The sequence below is a fragment of the Pongo pygmaeus genome, chromosome 6 (assembly GCF_028885625.2).
Source record: "Pongo pygmaeus isolate AG05252 chromosome 6, NHGRI_mPonPyg2-v2.0_pri, whole genome shotgun sequence".
Lineage (NCBI taxonomy): Eukaryota > Metazoa > Chordata > Mammalia > Primates > Hominidae > Pongo > Pongo pygmaeus.
This window is the reverse complement of record NC_072379.2, coordinates 131,938,024-131,956,244: the sequence shown is the minus strand read 5'-3', so window position 1 is coordinate 131,956,244 and position 18,221 is coordinate 131,938,024. Positions and strand designations below refer to the sequence as shown.

Below are 18,221 nucleotides of genomic sequence, written 5' to 3'. Positions count from 1 at the left end.
GATTGTTGATGGCCATGGTGGGATTAGACCTTAAATAGTTTTTCCTCTAGTCCCTGATTCCCTGTACAGTGTTCTTTTTATTCTTTTCTTTCCTCTTCCTCTCCCTCCCTCCCTCCCGAACTCACTCACTCACTCATTCACTTCCTTCCTTCCTTCCTTCCTTCCTTCCTTCCTTCCTTCCTTCTCTTCATTTCTTTCTTTCTCCCTCTCTCTCTCTTTCTCTTTCTCTCTCTCTCTCTTTTTTACAACTTATTAAGGTACATTTAGCATATCATAATATTCATCCATTCAGAGTGTGCAGTTCAGTGGTTTATAGTATATTTATAGAGTTGTGCAACCATCACACAATCTAGTTTTAGAATATTTTCGGCTGGGCATGGTGGCTCATGCCTGTAATCCCAGTACTTTGGGTGGTTGAGGTGGACAGATCATCTGAGGTCAGGAGTTCGAGACCAGCCTGGCCAACATGGTGAAACCCCGTCTCTACCAAAAATACAAAAATGAGCCAGGCGTGGTGGCGCATGCCTGTAATGCCAGCTACTCGGGAGGCTGAGGCAGGAGAATCACTTGAACCCAGGAGGCGGAGGTTGCAGTGAGCCAAGATCACGGCACTGCACTCCAGCCTGGGCAACAGAGCAAGACTCAGTCTCAAAAAAAAAAAAAAGAATATTTTCAATATCTTAAAAAGAAATTCCATAATTCCGTACCCATTAGCTGTCATTCTCTATTTTCTGCTTTCTCCTACTGCAGGGAACTACTAATCTACTTTCTGTGTCTATGGACTTTTCTATTCTGGACATTTCACATGAATGGATATAGTAGGTGACCTTTCGTGTCTGACTTCTTTCACTTAGCATAGTGTTTTCAAGATTCATCATGTTGTAGCATGTATCAGTAGTTCGTTACTTTTTATGGCTGAATAATATTATATCGAATGGATATACCACATTTTGTTTGTCCATTCATCAGTTGCTAGGCACTTAGGTTGTGTTTAGTTTTGGGATATTGTGAATAATGTCACTATAAATACTCATGTATGAGTTTTTGTATAGACATGTTTTCAAATTTTCTTGAGTATATATGGTACCTAAAATTAGAATTGCTGGGTTATATGGTAACTCTTTAGCATTTTGAGAAACTGCCAAACTGTTTTCTATAGTGGCTGAGCCATTTTGCATTCCCACAAGCAATGTGTGAGGGTTCCAATTTCTTTACATCTTCACCAACACTTGCTATTGTTTGTCTTTTTTATTACGGTGGGTTTGAAATGGCATATCATTATGATTTTGATTTGCATTTTCCTAATGACTAATGCTGTTGAACAACTTTTTATGTACTTATTGGCTATTTGTATATCTTCTTTGGAGAAATGCCTATTTATAGCCTTTGCCCATTTTAATTGAGTTGTCTTTTTATTATTTGTCTGTAAGAGTTCTTTATATATTGTATATCCTATATACATGCATACTCTGGATACGAGTCCCTTGTCAGCTAATGACTTGCAGATATTTTCTCCCATTCTGAGGGCTTTTTAACTTTTTGATGGTGTCACTGGATGCTGCTGTTGCACTCTGATAGTCTACAACTAAGAGAAATCATCCTTCTGATCTTTCATGTATCTTCTTTGTTATTGCCTCATGCCAATGAAATATTTAAAAGGGCTTTTGCCTATCCTATTGTAAATAATATTTTTGCATATGCTGTGGGACTAAGCATTTGTAATGTCGAGGTTATCAAAAGAGACACTGCTGTCTAGTTTTCCATCTAATAGGCTCAACTATTTGAAATAAAACTTAGGTCCTGGCCAGGCGCGGTGGCTTACGCCTGTAATCCCAGCACTTTGGGAGGCCAAGGTGGGCGGATCACAAAGTCAGGAGACTGAGACCATCCTGGCTAACATGATGAAACCCCATCTCTACTAAAAATACAAAAAATTAGCCAGGTGTGGCGGCACATGTCTGTAATCCTAGCTACTCGGGAGGCTGAGGCAGGAGAATCGTTTGAACCCGGGAGGTGGAGGTCGCAGTGAGCTAAGATCGTGCCACTGCACTCCAGTCTGGGCAACAGAGCGAGACTCTGTTTCAACAAACAAACAAAGAAAAAAAAAACCAAAAAAGACCTTAGGTTCTGTGGATATTCCTAGATCCTCCTAAGTGCTTCTGGTGCTTTCTTGTTCGTAATTTTAGGTAGTAGGTCTGTACTGAAGAGGAGTTAGTCTTTGTTTATTTCTTGTGGAAGGCTCTTAAAGAAGTGTGTGAAATTTGTCCATTTTATTTACCATCATAGCTGTAAGAAACTTTACAAAACATACCATACACAATCTTCTAATTGGAAAGACCAGATGTTTCAAATCCAGTCACCAGGTATTTAGAAAGCTCCAGCTGTGTTCTCAGCCCTCTTCTCTGTCTCTCTCCAGTTGCTGGCACTTGAATTTGAATGACATGTATTCCAAAAAATAGGGTTTCAAAATTTTCATAAATGACAAATGGCTTTTTTCAAAAATAATGGAAAAATGAATGTAACTACAAATGATTTGCTCTTTGTAATACATGATTTTGTTAGGTGTTTAATTATTGAAATGAGAACATTTTTTTTTGTCATTTTCCTCTCCAAAGCCCCTTTCTTACAGCGTCTCTTCTCCTTACACACCATTGTCAGACTTTAATGTTAGGACAATGTTAGGACATCATCTTAAAGAATTGGTCCTTACTGACTCAGTCCCCACTGTACAGTAAGCAGTTCCTTGAGTTTGTTATAAATTTTGGCAGGAGTGGAAATCTAGGTCACTAGGGAACTCTTGATTAAATTACTCCTGAAGTGCACTAATTGGCCTTTTCCACAGTGCTCGAGAAGTTCCAAGGAGACGCTGGCCACTTGGCAGAACTTTGCCCGTTCAAGTCTAGTCTCAGCCGGGCTTTCCTGAGTATTTTCTTGCTTTTATTTTTAAGAAGTCACCTATTTTATCTCCTTCTGCTCTTTATCGATTCTAGTTTCTGATGAAGAATTGAAAAGAAGAGTAGCTGAGGAGCTGGCATTGGAGCAAGCCAAGAAAGAATCTGAAGATCAGAAACGGTGAGTTTTGTGGTATCGGAGAGAAGTTTTGGTGGTTTTGTCATATTTACCAATATTTTTAGAGAAGAATGATTGTGGTAAGTCTCATTATTTATGTATGACTGAACTTCAGAATGTGCTGAACACATGAACTTGGCCATTTTCGGTTTTAGATTGTGCCTCTTAGAGCCTTGGGTTACCTGCTTCCCAAAGCTGACTGTGAATTACCATTATATCTGTTGTATTGGTTGCTTGAATATTGAGCCCTGTTTTCTCAATATGTGAGAAGGAGTTTTTGAGGATTCTCCAGGAATTTCCCAGTCGATCAGCAAATGTATTCATGATTGAAAATTATATTGCTTGCTACAGGCACTAAAGTAAATATTTTGGCTCATGATGAATATCATGTGTGATACATAGTGCCTGGATTAACAAATAGCACTAATTATTATTCTGTTCACGTAAAAAAATTAGGATGTTACAGACATAAGTAAGGTTGGAAATAAAAATCCTGTTTCCATCCTCTGAAGTTAACCACTTTTTAACATTTTATTGCTCGAGATTTTTTCCTCTGCACACACTTCCATCTGATTGTTGCCATTATTAATACTACTAATAACAACAGCTAAAAGAATGTTCATTGAAGTGTTTTTGTAACAGTAGAAAATTGGAAGCAATCCAAACCGACCATCCTGGAGGACTGGCTGAATTAATTACGGTACATGCCTGCAGTGGAACACTAGACCGTCAGTTATAGCCCTGTGTGCTGATTCAAAAAGATGTTGACGAGCTATCCACTGAAAAAAACACCATGAAAGGATTTTAAAAAAGCATTTTTTTTAAATACTACTTTTTGAAGTTTTAGAGTAGCTACTTATTCATAAAAAGATGGGAAAACATTTTAATCTAAGATAAAGTGCTTCCCATCTGTACTATTTCTGGAGTTTGCATATAGCTTAGAGAATTATGATTACATGATCATGTGAATGTCTTTTTACTGTGAGCACCAAACACATGTTTGCCACTGAGCAGGTGCTTAGTTTGTATTTGTTTTGTTTTGAACTGCCCAACTATTTTGCTTGAGAGATCTGGAGGTAAGGAATCTTTGAATTGGATTGTAGTCCTCACTGGCCATAGGACCTTCACCATATAATTTAACCTCTTTGAGCCTTAAGTATTTCATCTTTAAAATGAGGGTTGTGAAAAATTATTATTGAATATTTCTTTTGACAAACTGCTAACTCCCAATTTGCACAAAATATACAGAACAGAATATGAATTTTAGATTAAGACTGCCATTTTCTCAGGAAATAGAGAAGGCTTATGACTTACAATTTAAAAAATCAAGATGTAATTAGTACTGCCAGAAAGGTCTCCGTATATTTCCACAGTTTCCCATGCAGTGCTTTATAATTATTTAATTGGGTTAGGTTGATAGACTATATAATTAGATAGTGAAGTTTAAATATTCCAAAAAAATTCAGAATCAATTTTTAAAAAAAGAGAATCAATATGTTATGGTAGAATTTCTTGTCTTTGAAATTTTGTTATTTTTAATTGAGTTTTATTTTAATAGGGGTTTTTGGGTTAGATTCTCATATTTACTTTGCTTATTATATTTCACATAGTTTTTTTTTTGGTCTTCCCTTCTCTCCATATGGTGCAGGCTTTTTGTTAAAATAACTCACTGTGGGTTTTTTTCTTCTTCTTCTTCTTCATTATTCAGCTTCCATTTGCTCTGCCTTGGCTCATGAAAGGGAAAGGGCAGATGAGATGAATAAAAGGTGCTAGTGAAAGCCAATTTCATATCTCAGGTGGAATAGGGTTGGCAGCCTAGCTGTAACCTGGGCAAATGGCTATTGATAAAGAATTTATTTTCTGTCACCTTTAAGGAGAGCAGAGGATGGTACAGCCTTTATATTATTTTTTCTTTTTTAAAAAAAGTTTTGTTTGAAGCCTCCTTCATGAAAACTTCCAGCTGTCAAATCTTGGCAAAAAATATGTGTTCATCTATATGATAGTTCTTAGGAGAATCAATAGCTATTTTTTTCTTTCTTTCTACCAGAGAAAAAACTTCAGAAACAGCATTAAGAAAGTTTTGTGTGCAGTCTTTTAGCAGCAACTTTTTGGAGTCACAGAGCATGTATACGTTATTGTATGTGTTGCCTGAATTGAATTGAGATTTGTAGGCAGTTTTAGAAAATAGCTCCTCTTGCCTTTGTACTGTTACTCATATGGTATGTACCCTGCATGCCAAGTTTTCTCTTTTCCCTCCAAATGCACACAAACCTGTTGACCAGTTCTCAAGCACTTCATATCTGGGCATACGCATCTTCTTACGTTTTGAAGAAACTCGTTTGACAAGGACTTTGGAATTAATTTCGATTGTGATATTTTTCTTTATAGAATATCTATTATCATTGTAACCCTTTTTAAATGGAAATTTTTTTGTTCGTTTTTTGTTTTTTTTTGAGACGGAGTCTTGCTCTGTCACCCAGGCTGGAGTACAGTGGTGTGATCTCAGCTCACTGCAACCTCCGCCTTTGGGGTTCAAGCAATTCTCCTGCCTCAGCCTCCCGAGTAGCTGGGATTACAGGCGCCTGCCACCATGCCCGGCTAATTTTTTTGTATTTTTAGTAGAGATGGGGTTTCACCATATTGGCCAGGCTGGTCTTGAACTTCTGACCTTGTGATCCACCTGCCTTAGCCTCCCAAAGTGCTGGGATTACAGGCATGAGCCACCGCACCCGGCATTTAAATGGAAATTTTAAAGCTCCATGAAAAATACAGTATAGTGAATCCCCATACCCCATGACGCAGTTTTAACAATTCTTGTTTCATCCACACATATAGTCACTCTACACATGTGGTGAGTGGTGAGGAAAAGTAGTACAATTTTAAACAGGTTGGTGAATTTTATGGCAGGGAAATATTCCAAAATGTCTTCTATCAGCATAGTTGAAATAAGTACTTTGTTTCAGTTAGATTTATTTAGTTGGAAGACTGAAATTTAACTCCGATTAGCTTAGAAAGCAAGGAAATTTTTAGGAGCATAAAGGATATATAGCTCAAAAGAAACAAATGGAGGACTTAGAGAACCATTAGTAAGGGGAGAACTGGATATTTCTAAAACTGTGTGTGGTGAGGAAATAGTTCCCCAGCAGGAAATCATGATGAGCATTCCATAAGGAGGGGGAACGGTTGCTGGATGGCTGAATTTCTTTGCATGCCACTGATTTTAAGATTTTAGTGTATTTGGTGTACCCTATGAAAAATATTGCTGCAAGTTTTAACACAATACTTTATCTCTTAGGATTTTCTTATTGAAACAATTCATTAACACTAATTTTGAATTTTTGAAAATATATGTATATTCATAAGAAGGAAAGAGTAAGCAAAATAAATTGATTAAGGCAGTGGTTCTCAGCTGGGAGAGCATTTGGTCCCCAGGGGGCATTTGACAATGTTTGGAGATGTTTTTGGTTGTTACAACTTGTCAAGTGTTATTGGCATCTAGTGGATGGAGGCCAGGGATGCTGTTTAACATTCTGTAATGCACGTGACAGTGCTCACCTCCTGCTGCCCCCCGTCCCCCCTCTTATCCATTCTCCCCCACCAAAAAAGAATTATTTGGCTCAAAATGTCAGTTGTACCAATAGCGAGAAACCCAGGGCTAAGGTATTCTTCAAACCAGCCCACATTGGATTTAATTGTTCTGGATCACTTTTGGACTAAGGGTTTGATGTCTTTGTTTTTCCACACAATATCATATTCTATGCCGTCAAAATCTCAGTGACACAACATTCCTTAAAAGATTGCTCCACTCTTGTTCCTGGAACTTTTCCAAGCTGCTGACATCAGTTCTGCAAATTTTGATGCTTCTGTGCAAGCTATGACAACAGCAGCAGGACTGCCGCCTGGCAGATAGCAATTTTCAGATGCTTTTAGGTTTGTGAAAACGTGGAAAAATATGCATCCTAGAATTGATAAAATGCAGTCTGTCTACACTCCAGACCATAAAATTTGTCAGCTTGGAATGACTTCTTGAATGTCTTACTTTACCTTCTACTTAATGCAGAAGCCCTTTTTAGGCATCTGTGACTGGTAGGGCCACATGCATTTAGATTTGATTCAAAATCATTGAAACTGACGATATTTCATTAGGTCATCTAAAATTTACCCCAACCCCTTTAAATCCCCACTCCTAAATCTAATGCAGACCTGCCATACTTAAAAGTTGCCTTAGAGGAGGTTTCTTACTAAGGCCACAGTGACAATACAGTTGCTAATTATAAGCATGAAGACTATATATATTTTCATTTTTACAAAACATTTACATATGGACTCCCAATTCATTTTATCATAGATTTATCCTGTTTTATGGGGATCTTAAGTGATTTGCTTCCACAAATCATGCCCCCCACAAATCGCTGATAGATTAGTCCGCACACTAAAATTTTTGGGTCTAATTTGAAATCATGGTTTTGCTTATCAAAACATCTAGTAGACAGAATAGTTGCTCAGCGTACTGAGAATCCAGAGTAAATGCCTCTGTCAGCAGTCTGTTTTTGCTGTGATACTCAATGGTGTGTTTGGATTATAGCTGACCATATTGTGTTGTAACTGTGTAGGCCAATATAGCAAGGACATAATATGCTACAGTTTGAGTATAGACTTTAACAATGTGATTTACTTCTCCCCTGTGCCCTACATCCAAAAGTCAGTCTTTGACAGCCAGAAAAATGTGACCACTTCTGACCTCTGACCTTTGGCATTTGAATTTCACCTCTTTACCTATAAAGGCAAGTGAAAGTGTCTCAGTTATAATAACATTTTTTTTTTTTCAAGAATCCAAGAAGAAAGGGAATAGCTGCTTGATGTTGGAACTAACTGTACATCAACCAAGATTACTTGCTCGCTATTTTTCAATGGACATTAGTTGAGATTTTTCCCTCACTTTTAGTTATTTGGAAAGTTACATTAGATTTGTAAGACTTCAAATAATCCATTTGGTTTAATGAGTGGCTTAATAAATTAGTCATAAATTTTATCAGCCATCTGGGTTAGAGTATAGTGTAGTCTATTTATTTTTCCATTGATAGCATTGTTGATATCATCAAATAAGGGCTTAAAGCTTATTTGTACCTTTTAGTTTCTCATAGTAATGGTGAAATTTACAGGGATGGTACCATCTGTTTAAGTTCATTATATATGATAATTTTTCTTGATTTTTATTATTACATATGTTCTGCCTTTGAAAAAGGCAGAAAGAAAAAGGCAAAAGAAAAAGCAGAAAAAAGGAGGAGGAAAGAGTCCTGAAACAAACAGGATTTTATGGGTAGCATCATGTTTAAAATACATGATACAAGAAATCATGTGGCTGGGCCTGGTGGCTCATGCCTGTAATCCCAGCACTTTGGGAGGCTGAGGTGGGCAGATCACCTGAGGTCAGGAGTTTGAGACTAGCCTGACCAACATGGTGAAACCCCATCTCTACTAAAAATACAAAATTAGCTGGGTGTGGTGGCACAAGCCTGTAATCCCAGCTACTCGGGAGGCTGAGGCAGGAGAATCGCTTGAACCCAGGAGGTGGAGGTTGCGGTGAGCCAGGATCACGCCACTGCACTCCAGCCTGGGCAATAAGAGCGAAACTCCATCTCAAAAAAAAAAAAAAAAAAGAGAAATCATGCACCTAGCATGGTGCTTTTCACGTAGTAGAGTCTCACAAGTATTTGCTCAGTTGAATGAATCACTGGGTCTGGAAAATTATGATAACCTTTTTTCTAGAAGGTGCAGTTCTATATTATGTATGTGGGCATATATCTATTCTACATTATATTAAAATATAAACAGAAATTATGTCTTTGAAATTGGCTACTGACCAGAGACTATAGACACTTGTCTTAAAAATCTTTCTTTTAATTTAGTGTAGTGTTGAACACTTGTTTTCCTGTCATAGACACAAATTACACAGTTATGAAAATTACATACCTTCAACCTGCATGTAATTTCTAGGTGTAAGTAATTAAAAAAACTTTTCAGGGAATCAGTACTATTGATAACTAATATTGATCAAGGCTTATAAAGGCATAGTTTTGAAATGATCGTATGAGATCAGTTAGCAGTCAGTATATTCTCAATGCAGTCACAACTGACACAGGCAAATGAATTTCACTTGTAATTTATAAATAGTTGCAAAGAAGGTTACTGCAGAAATTTGAGTTGTAGCTCTTCAGTGACACACAGCTGATGTCCAGGTGTAACCTATACCATCCTGCTGTGATGTGAGCATATTTCCCAGGCTCATTAGGCTTCACTGGAGGTAGTAGATGGTTTGTTGGCATTATTTCCAAAATATTCCTTTATATACGCCAACATTTAAGAGATCCTTCTGTAGTATAAAAGTCCCATTATTTTAGATTATTTTTCTTATTAATCCTATTTTTGCTGTTTTTTTAAATGCTTTATTGCATTGCTGTTGTTTTATACTCATATTTTTCCATTTGATTCTGCTTAACAACTGATAAAAAGACCTAACCAGTTCTGAATGTAGTAGGAAGAACACGTCCTAGCCACCCAGTATTTTTCACTGGAAGATGATTGGAAGTGCTGTGTCTGTACTAGGTATTGGAATCTTGTGCCATCTGCTACTTTCATTGTTTTTCTTCAAGTGGCAGTTTTCTATTTTTAATAGTCAACTACTTTTTTATAACTAACAGTGATAGAAGTTTGGATTTTCCAGCTCTGTTTTATTCTCATTGTTTTATTTCTTTTTTCAAATCCAATTTTCTTTCCTACTGATGCTACACTGTTGTAAATCCTGTTTGAGAAGATATTTTTTACATGTTAATATCAAACCTGGAAAACCAGAGTCAATCAAGCATGCCATAGACATCTAACTTTTTTACTGGTTATAATAGCAGCAGTATGTTTGACCAGTTCTTGTTCACATGTTTCTTTTGACAGTAATTATAGTGTTTTCTCTCATGAAGTGCAATGTTTGAAGTCATTTGTGCCAAAGTTGATTTCTGCATTTGGAAGTTTCTAGGAATTGGTTTCTCAGTGTTATATAGCTGTAATAGTCTTGTCGAAGTGTCTCCATTACTTTTTGGTCTGGGGATGTGGAGTTGTAATGTACTCAGTCATTTATTATTCCTTGCATAAATGATTAATATTTATTGTCAGTATTATCACTGATTTATAAAAACAGATGACTGAGTTAGACACAGGTAATGTTTTTCAGTTAGCAGCAGAACTAGATTAGAATTGGCTTGCTGCATTGCTCTACCTGGTCTGTTGCTGAAGTGATAGAATCATATAGGCTGCCATTATTACATAAACATTTTTCAAAGGGAATGCAACATGGAACCCAAAGTAAAGCTGATTTAAGTGCTGTCTGGTTAAAGCTAGGACTAGGGACTTAGAGCTGTGTCAGTCTATTTTCTTCTTTTTCCTTCCTAAAGACGCAGGCCCTTGTGCTAACTGGGGCTTTCTTCAAGAAAACTTTGGTCAAGGTCATTTTCTCTCAAATTTGGACACTTAGTGTCTGAGGAGTGTACTTTCCTTACCCAAATAGCATTTGTTGGATAGACTCGATTGTGTTTCTGTTTTAAAAGGTGGGTGGACAGTGGCCTGTTGTCCATTTCCTTAATCTGGAAGTCCGTGTTTATGGGGAGTGGTCCCCATAGGCTGGACCTAGCCCTGGCTGTTTCTTAGTCCTGGGCCTTCTGGAAGCCATCTGTTGATCCTTTTGGTAATGCTGTGTTAGGAACACTGGAGAAGAGTGTGAGGTCCTTCTCTGCAGGATATGGAAATACTGGAGAATATTCAGAGAGAGTCCATGTTTCCCCTCCTGACCTCCATAGCTTTGCCAGTATAGCCTCGAGCTAAAAAGGAATGTGGGCAACAGAGTTGTAAATCAAATGTAAATTTTCTCTCCGGATTATAATACTTCCAAACATTGGCACCGTTTCTTGTTTAAATAATAACCTTACCCCCCTTCTTTTCTGGTTGGAGCAAACTGTTAAAACAGGAGTAGCCCATCTTAAATTTCTGTTTAATACTTTAGTGAGAGAACCACATTCTTTTGTATCCCATTCTTATTCAGAAGCAGTTGTCATTTGTCTTTGAAAACTTTCCTCACAGTTTTGTACAGACATACGCATAGAACATGCACACTGGAGTCACATATAATCTGTGAAAACGATTTCAGAGTATAGGACCCATATGCCCAACTACAATGTGCAAACATTAACAAACACAGGGGTCATCTCTTATTTACTGTGTGCTGAGCACTGTTCTAAGCATTTTATGTATTTTCATTCATTTCAACACGTCTACTGGGTAGGCATTACTGTTATCCTCATTTTATAAGTGAGGAAACAGAGAGGGTAAGAAATTTACCAAGTTATGTGGTTTGGTTCTCTGTCCCCACTCACATCTCATGTGGAAATATAATCCGCAGTGCTGGAAGTGGAGCCTGTAGGAGGTGATTGGATCATGGGTGTGGTTTCTAATAGTTTAGCACCATCCCCCTAAGGCTGTTGTTGTGACAGATTTCTCATGAGATCTGGTTGTTTAAAAGTGTGTAGTCCTTCTCCCCCTTTCTCTTTTCCTCCTTCTCTGGCCATGAAAGATGTGCCTACTTCGTCTTGCCCTTCTGCCATAATTGAAGGTTTCCTGAGGCCTCCCCAAATGCTGCCATGCTTCCTGTACAGCCTGTAGAACCGTGAGCCAGTTAAACGTCTTTTCTTTATAAATTACACAGTCTCAGATATTTCTTTATAGTGATGCAAGAACAGACTAATACACCAAGGTCATATCTATCAAGTAAGTGGTGGGGCTCGGATTTGAATCCAAGTCTGCATTTAAACACCCTACAGTATTACTTTCTATGTGGACAGGGAATACCTTCTTTAAAGTCTTTCATTTACAATTGTGGGGGAAGAAATGTCAAACAGTTACTTGGATTTTCTCTTATAAACCTTTAGTAAATAACAGGTCTCTTAGGTCTCTTAAAAATGACCTCTGTTTTGTGCTACTGGTTATTAGATCTAGATAGCTACTCTGTACAGTATTTAAAAAAATTCTTTTATCTTAAGCCCAAGCTGTCTTGAGAACCTGTCTTTACAGTTAATATTCTTTTTGTTATGTAGGCTATACCTGACATTTATTTATTTATTTATTTATTTATTTTTTGAGACGTTGTCTGGCTCTGTCACCCAGGTTGGAGTGCAGTGGCACAATCTAGGCTCACTGCAACCTCCGCCTCCTGGGTTCAAGTGATTTTCCTGCCTCAGCCTCCCAAGTAGCTGGGATTACAGGTGTGTGCCACCACGCCCAGCTAATTTTTTGTATTTTTAATAGAGACAGGGTTTTGCCATGTTGGACAGGCTGGTCTCAAACTCCTGACCTCGAGTGATCCACCTGCCTCAGCCTCCAAAAGTGTTGGGATTACAGGCATGAGCCACTGTGCCTGGCTCTATACTTGACTTCTAAATGCTTGTTTGTGCACATTTTCAGTGATAATGGCAGTTTAAATTTCTCATGAGTTCAGTTCTTGTTAGCTTAAGATTGGGACATTTTTCTTAATAGTACAGTGGGGAGTATGTGGAAGCAGCTGGTACCCTGCCTCATGAACTTTAGAGATGAGGATCTGCTGCTGGTCAGTGAGGCACATGTGTGCTCACTAGCGATTTCCTGAGTTCAGTAGAGCAAGTTGGGCACCTTTCACGGTGGGGGAATTTGTTAACTTCTTTCTTGGAGTTAGGAAGCAATAAAGAAGTGCAGGAATTACTTTAATTAATGATTGCAGAGGGGAAAAATTTTTACGTTTCTCTCTATATTCATTCTTAGACTTTTGTTTTTTTTAAATGGAAGACTGGCTTATTCTGTTATTTTATATATTTGTGTTGCTTGATATGCTGGGTTTTTGGCTTGTAGTGTCTGTTGTTAGTATTTATTTGCCTTTTGTATGATAGTCAAAGTCATCACACTTAGTCTACAAACTTAGATGTTTTGAAATCAATTAAAAACAGCTGCTGGGACAATTTGCCGTTGTAACTAGAATATTGAATTTCTCTGTCAAAATATTCAGCCACGATGGGAGCAATTGTTAGTTATATGCTATTTACAATTGCTTCCTTACATATAAACAATCTGAATCCTTGAAGCTGCAGCCATTTCATTTGAAAGGTTTTTTTTTTTTTTTTGAGTTATCCCCCAAACAATTTTAGTGTGATTTAAGTGTCAGGTATAAAGCATTAAAACACAGATTAACCATGTAAATGTTTCAGTTCTTGATTTAAATTCAAGTTTCTTCACAACTTCTCAGAATGGATCTTTTAAATTCCTTGTTTCTTGGTGCCATTTTGTCAAGGTTGATTTAGATTAAAACAAAAATCTCATAAAAATCCGTAAATTACAGTGCCTTTTGACTTCCTGATGGGGTTGATGGATTAAAACCAAATGATACCAAAAAAGTACCCCACAAAGTCAACTGAAACCACTAATGTGACAAGTGTCTGCTAGTTAAGAAACCCTTATCCAACAGTTTCTGCAACTCTTCCATTATTTCTACAGAACCAGGTAGGTTTGACATAGAAAATTCATTCCTCAAACAACTGAAAACATGGATATTGTGTTGTTTCTTTAACAAAAAAAAAAAAAAAAAAGAGAAAATTACCAAGGAAATACATACCTATTAAAGGAATTCAGTAAATACAGATGAATAGTTTTCTTTCTCCCTCCTTTGCCTTATTCTTACTCCCTACAAAATCATTTATACATTCGTACCCTAGATTATTTATCATTTTGTTTTTTTAAAACAAAATGAGCATGTTATATAACGTGCTTTTTTCTACTCAGTCATATATTGTGGTCCCTCTTCCCATGTCAGCATATATAGATTCAAATAGACCGTCTATCTGATAATAAATGCCGTTTAAGAAGACTTTGCCTAAGAAACGTAATATTACTACTACTACTAATATGTGATAGTAAGTAATCATTTGTAATAGTAATAGCTAACAGTTTTGAATACTTCCTTTGTCCTAAGCACTGGTCCGAGCCCTTTGCACACGTGATTATTTAACCTTCATAGCAGCCCTATGGGGCAGGTTCTGACCTGCTAGTCTCCTCACTTTGTAGATGAAGTAGCTGAAACACAGAGGTCACTTGCTTATAGCCACATAGCCAGAAAGCAGAGGAGTTGGAATTTGAACGCAGGCAGTCGGCATCTGGAGTCACCCATACTTACCATCACTCGATCAGACTGTGTTTCAGAGGCTAATTATTTTCTGATCCAGCAGTAATGTTACCTATTATATGTCTGTCTGAATGCTCTTTTTTTTTTTTTTTTTTTTGAGATGGAGTCTTGCTCTGTTGCCCAGGCTGGAGTGCAGTGGCGTGATCTCAGCTTACTGCAACCTCTGCCTCCCGGGTTCAAGCAATTCTCCTGCCTCAGCCTCCCAAGTAGTTGGGATTACAGGCACCCGCCACCACATCCAGATGATTTTTGTATTTTTAGTAGAGACAGGGTTTCATCATGTTGGCCAGGCTGGTCTCAAACTCCTGACCTCAGGTGATCCACCCACCTTGACCTCCCAAAGTGGTGGGATTACAAGCGTTAAGACACCACACCCAGCCCTGACCTTTTGATGTCCGTTACTGAAGGTTTGGCCTCCCCTCCCCTCCCCTCCTCTCCCTTCCCCTCCCCTCTCTTCTCCTCCCCTCCCCTCTCCTCCTTTTCTTTCTTAGTTTTGAGACAGGATTTGGCTCTGTTGCCCATGCTGGAGTACAGTGGTGCAATCTCAGCCCATTACACCCTCTGTCACCCAGACTCAAGCCATCCTCTCACCTTAGCCTCCCAAGTAGCTGGGGCTACAGGTGCATGCCACCATGTCTGCCTAATTTTTGTATTTTTGTTAGAGGCAGGGATTCACCTTGTTGCCCAGGCTGGTCTCGAACTCTTGGGCTTAAGCCGTCTGCCTGCCTTGGCTTCCCAAAGTGTTAGGATTACAGACATGAGCCACTGTGCCTGGCCTGAAGATTTATGTTTTATAGGTTTTACCAGTACACTGTGCCTTAATTATGGAGCTCAATAAATAAGGAATTTAGATTGAAAAGAATTTCACAAATTAAAGGACTTTTTGTGTTTTGTTTTTTAACTCACATGACTATGTTTTGAAATAAAACTGTCAAAATACTGTCAAATGGTGGGTAAAAATTAATATTACTGTAGATTTAGCTGTAATAGGTTGGAAATTGTGCATTTCTTTATGAATATATCTGTCAGCTGTACAATTCAGTTTTTATAGAATTAAAGAAAAGGAGCCCAAATGAGTTTCTATAATTTATGTTATTTAGCCCTACATAGGTTTGCCTTACATAGTTTGCCTTAGAAAAGCTCTCTCCTCAAACTACTGAAAATGTGGATAATGCTAGTCTAACAGAAAATTGAGGGTAACAGAAAGTTGAGGGTACCATCAACTTTCTGTAACCCTGATCAACTTTCTGAGGTTGCAGTGAGCCGAGATCGCGCCATTGCACTCCAACCTGGGTGGCAGAGCAATACTCTGTCTCAATTAATCAATCAACCATTCAATAAATGTCAGGCATAAGTAGATAAATAAATAAATGTCAGTGTTTCTACGTAACAGAAAGAATATTAACTGTAAAGACAGATTCTCAAGAGAGCTTGGTCCTAAGATAAAATAATTTTTTAAAGAATTTTTATTATTGATGATTCCAAATTCATTCTTCCTGCCTTTATGTCCCTGTTTTCCCCTTTCCAGTGAATTGGCCCTAATGTCTCTGCTTTTAAAATATATTACAAATGAATTACCTCTCACCTTTGCCACCCCTGCCTTAGGCTAAGCCAGTGGTTCTCAGCTGCAGGAGATTTTGCTCCCTTCCCCATGGGACTTCTGGCCATGTCTGGAGACCTTTTAGGTTGTTCTAACATTGGGGGTACCACTGGCATCTGATAGGTAGAGGCCAGCAATGCTGTTAAACATCCTACAGTGCACTGGACAGCCCCTCTACAACAAAGAATTGTTCAGTTCAAAATGTCGATATAGCTCCGAGGCCAAGAAACCCTGGTGTAAGCCATTACCATTTCTCATTTGTAGTATTACAAAGTCACCTCCATTGGGCTATTCTTGTCTTCCAGGTTCTATTTTTCACGAAGCAGCATTAGTCGGCTTTAAAAAATGCATTTTGAATCATGTCACTTTCTTTGCTTAAAACCCTCTAATGTCTTCATTAGGTTTAGCGTAAAGTCCAAGTCCTTTTCTCTGACCTTCAAGTCCTCTACCTATTGTTACACATTTACACCCTCTGATACTTGGATCTCCTATCTTACCACCCTCTCATTGAACACTTCAACCACCTCGGCTGCCAAACCTGTTTGTGCCTATAGCTCCTTGTCCAGAATATTTGCACTTCATATTTTGCATGGCTGACTCCCTCTTACTATGACAGTTTCTCCCAAATAACCCTACAGAGAGGATTTCCCTGGTCATTTTGTCTAAAATTACTCTTCTTTCTTTCCTGTTCTCTCATCCTAGCTGTCCTTTTCCTGCTTTATGTTTCTTTATAGTATTTTTTTTCTGTTTCTTGTCTGTCTCCTGCACTGGAATATAAAAGTCTATGAGGGCTGGGCATGCCTGTAATCCCAGTACTTTGGGAGGCCGAGGTGGGCGGATCACCTGAGGTCAGGAGTTCAAGACCAGCCTGGCCAACATGACGAAACCCCATCTCTACTAAAAATACAATTAGCCAGGCATGGTGGCAGACACCTGTAGTCCCAGCTACTCAGGAGGCTGAGGCACGAGAATTGCTTGAACCTGGGAGGCAGAGGTTGTAGTAAGCCGAGATCACGCCACTGCACTTTAGCCTGGGTGACAAGAGTAAGACCCTGTCTCAAAATAAAAGAAAGTCTATTAGGGCAAAATTCATTGTCTGTCATATAGTAGGTACCAAAAAGGGATTTTATAGTAAATTATGATAATATTTTACTGTTGTGGCTAAATACGTTAAAATGGGATAGAATTTGTCCAAAAGTCAAAAGAGACAGGAGAATCATCATATGACAATAGCAACTGCCATTTAATGATTGTCCACTGTGTACTGTGCACTGTGCATGTATTTGTATATATTCACTCTGAACTCCCCAAGAGCCTTCTGATGAAGCCTGCTGTGGCCTGTATTGTGGCCTATAAGATGATGCTCCTCATATTCCCCTCCAGAATCCAAGGCTAGGTGACCCCCACTCTGCCATCAAACTGGGGAGCAATTGGATGTGGTAGCTCTGCTTTCTACAGGTTTGTTTTACAAAAGTAGCTTGGAGCGGGTAAGTAAGTACCTTGCCCTGACAACAGGCAGCATCAGGTTCAAATCCAGTTCTCTTTTACTCCAAGCCCGTTCCCAACACTTCAGATTTTCATAGTACTTAGGAAGTGACTGTGATTCATGTCTTCCTGTTGAGTAGGCTTAATTGGCTTTCATTTTCTGATATGAGGACTGCATTTATTACTCCAGGAGCAGTGTTTTTTTGGTTTTGGGTCCTGTCCTGAGACAGTTGCTCAGTTTCCTTCATTTTTAATGAGCATTGTCTAAAAGTGGAAACCTGACAGTATATGAATATTATCTAAGCTTTCAGAGTATTTTTATTGTTGGCTAACAACATAATCAAAATTTGAAACGACATGAACAACATGTACTATAGTTTGCACTTACATTTTACATGAGACTGAACCAGATCGTGTTGTATAAGTCTTTAAGCCTTGTCTGTTGGGACAGAAGTCAAGAAGTCTCTTGTGTCTCTGAGCATATACTTTTGCCCCCATGAACCCTGTCAAAGGGATTCCAGATGTCCTTTGAACATTTGGTGCATTAGATTCAAGACGTGCCTGGCGTAACATGGATTTGTGTCTTGAAACATTGCATTCTTTCCCTGGTTTCGTGACAGAGTTTTTTTTTGTCATAACCTGAGAGATCATCTCTTCTCTCCTCGTGCCCCCCTTAGCCTCCCTGGCTCCTGGGAATCGGGGCTCTCTCCAGGCACCAGGGAAGGCAAAAGCCCAGAGCTTCCTGGGATGGCAAATTGTTCTGAGTTTCAGTGTGTTCCTGTACTTTTTTTTTTTTTTTTTTTGAGACAGAGTCTCGCA

At 38.5% G+C, this 18,221-nt stretch overlaps 1 protein-coding gene across 3 annotated transcripts in view; it reads left to right on the top strand.

Moving 5' to 3' along the window:
• Positions 1–18,221, top strand: part of CHCHD3 (coiled-coil-helix-coiled-coil-helix domain containing 3) — a 299,985-nt gene that overhangs the window by 59,228 nt on the left and 222,536 nt on the right. For all 3 annotated transcript variants that reach the window (XM_054494780.2, XM_054494779.2, XM_063667850.1), the window contains exon 3: positions 2,991–3,072. In XM_054494780.2, coding sequence (XP_054350755.1) covers positions 2,991–3,072 — 82 coding nt within the window. The remainder of the gene's footprint in view (positions 1–2,990; positions 3,073–18,221) is intronic.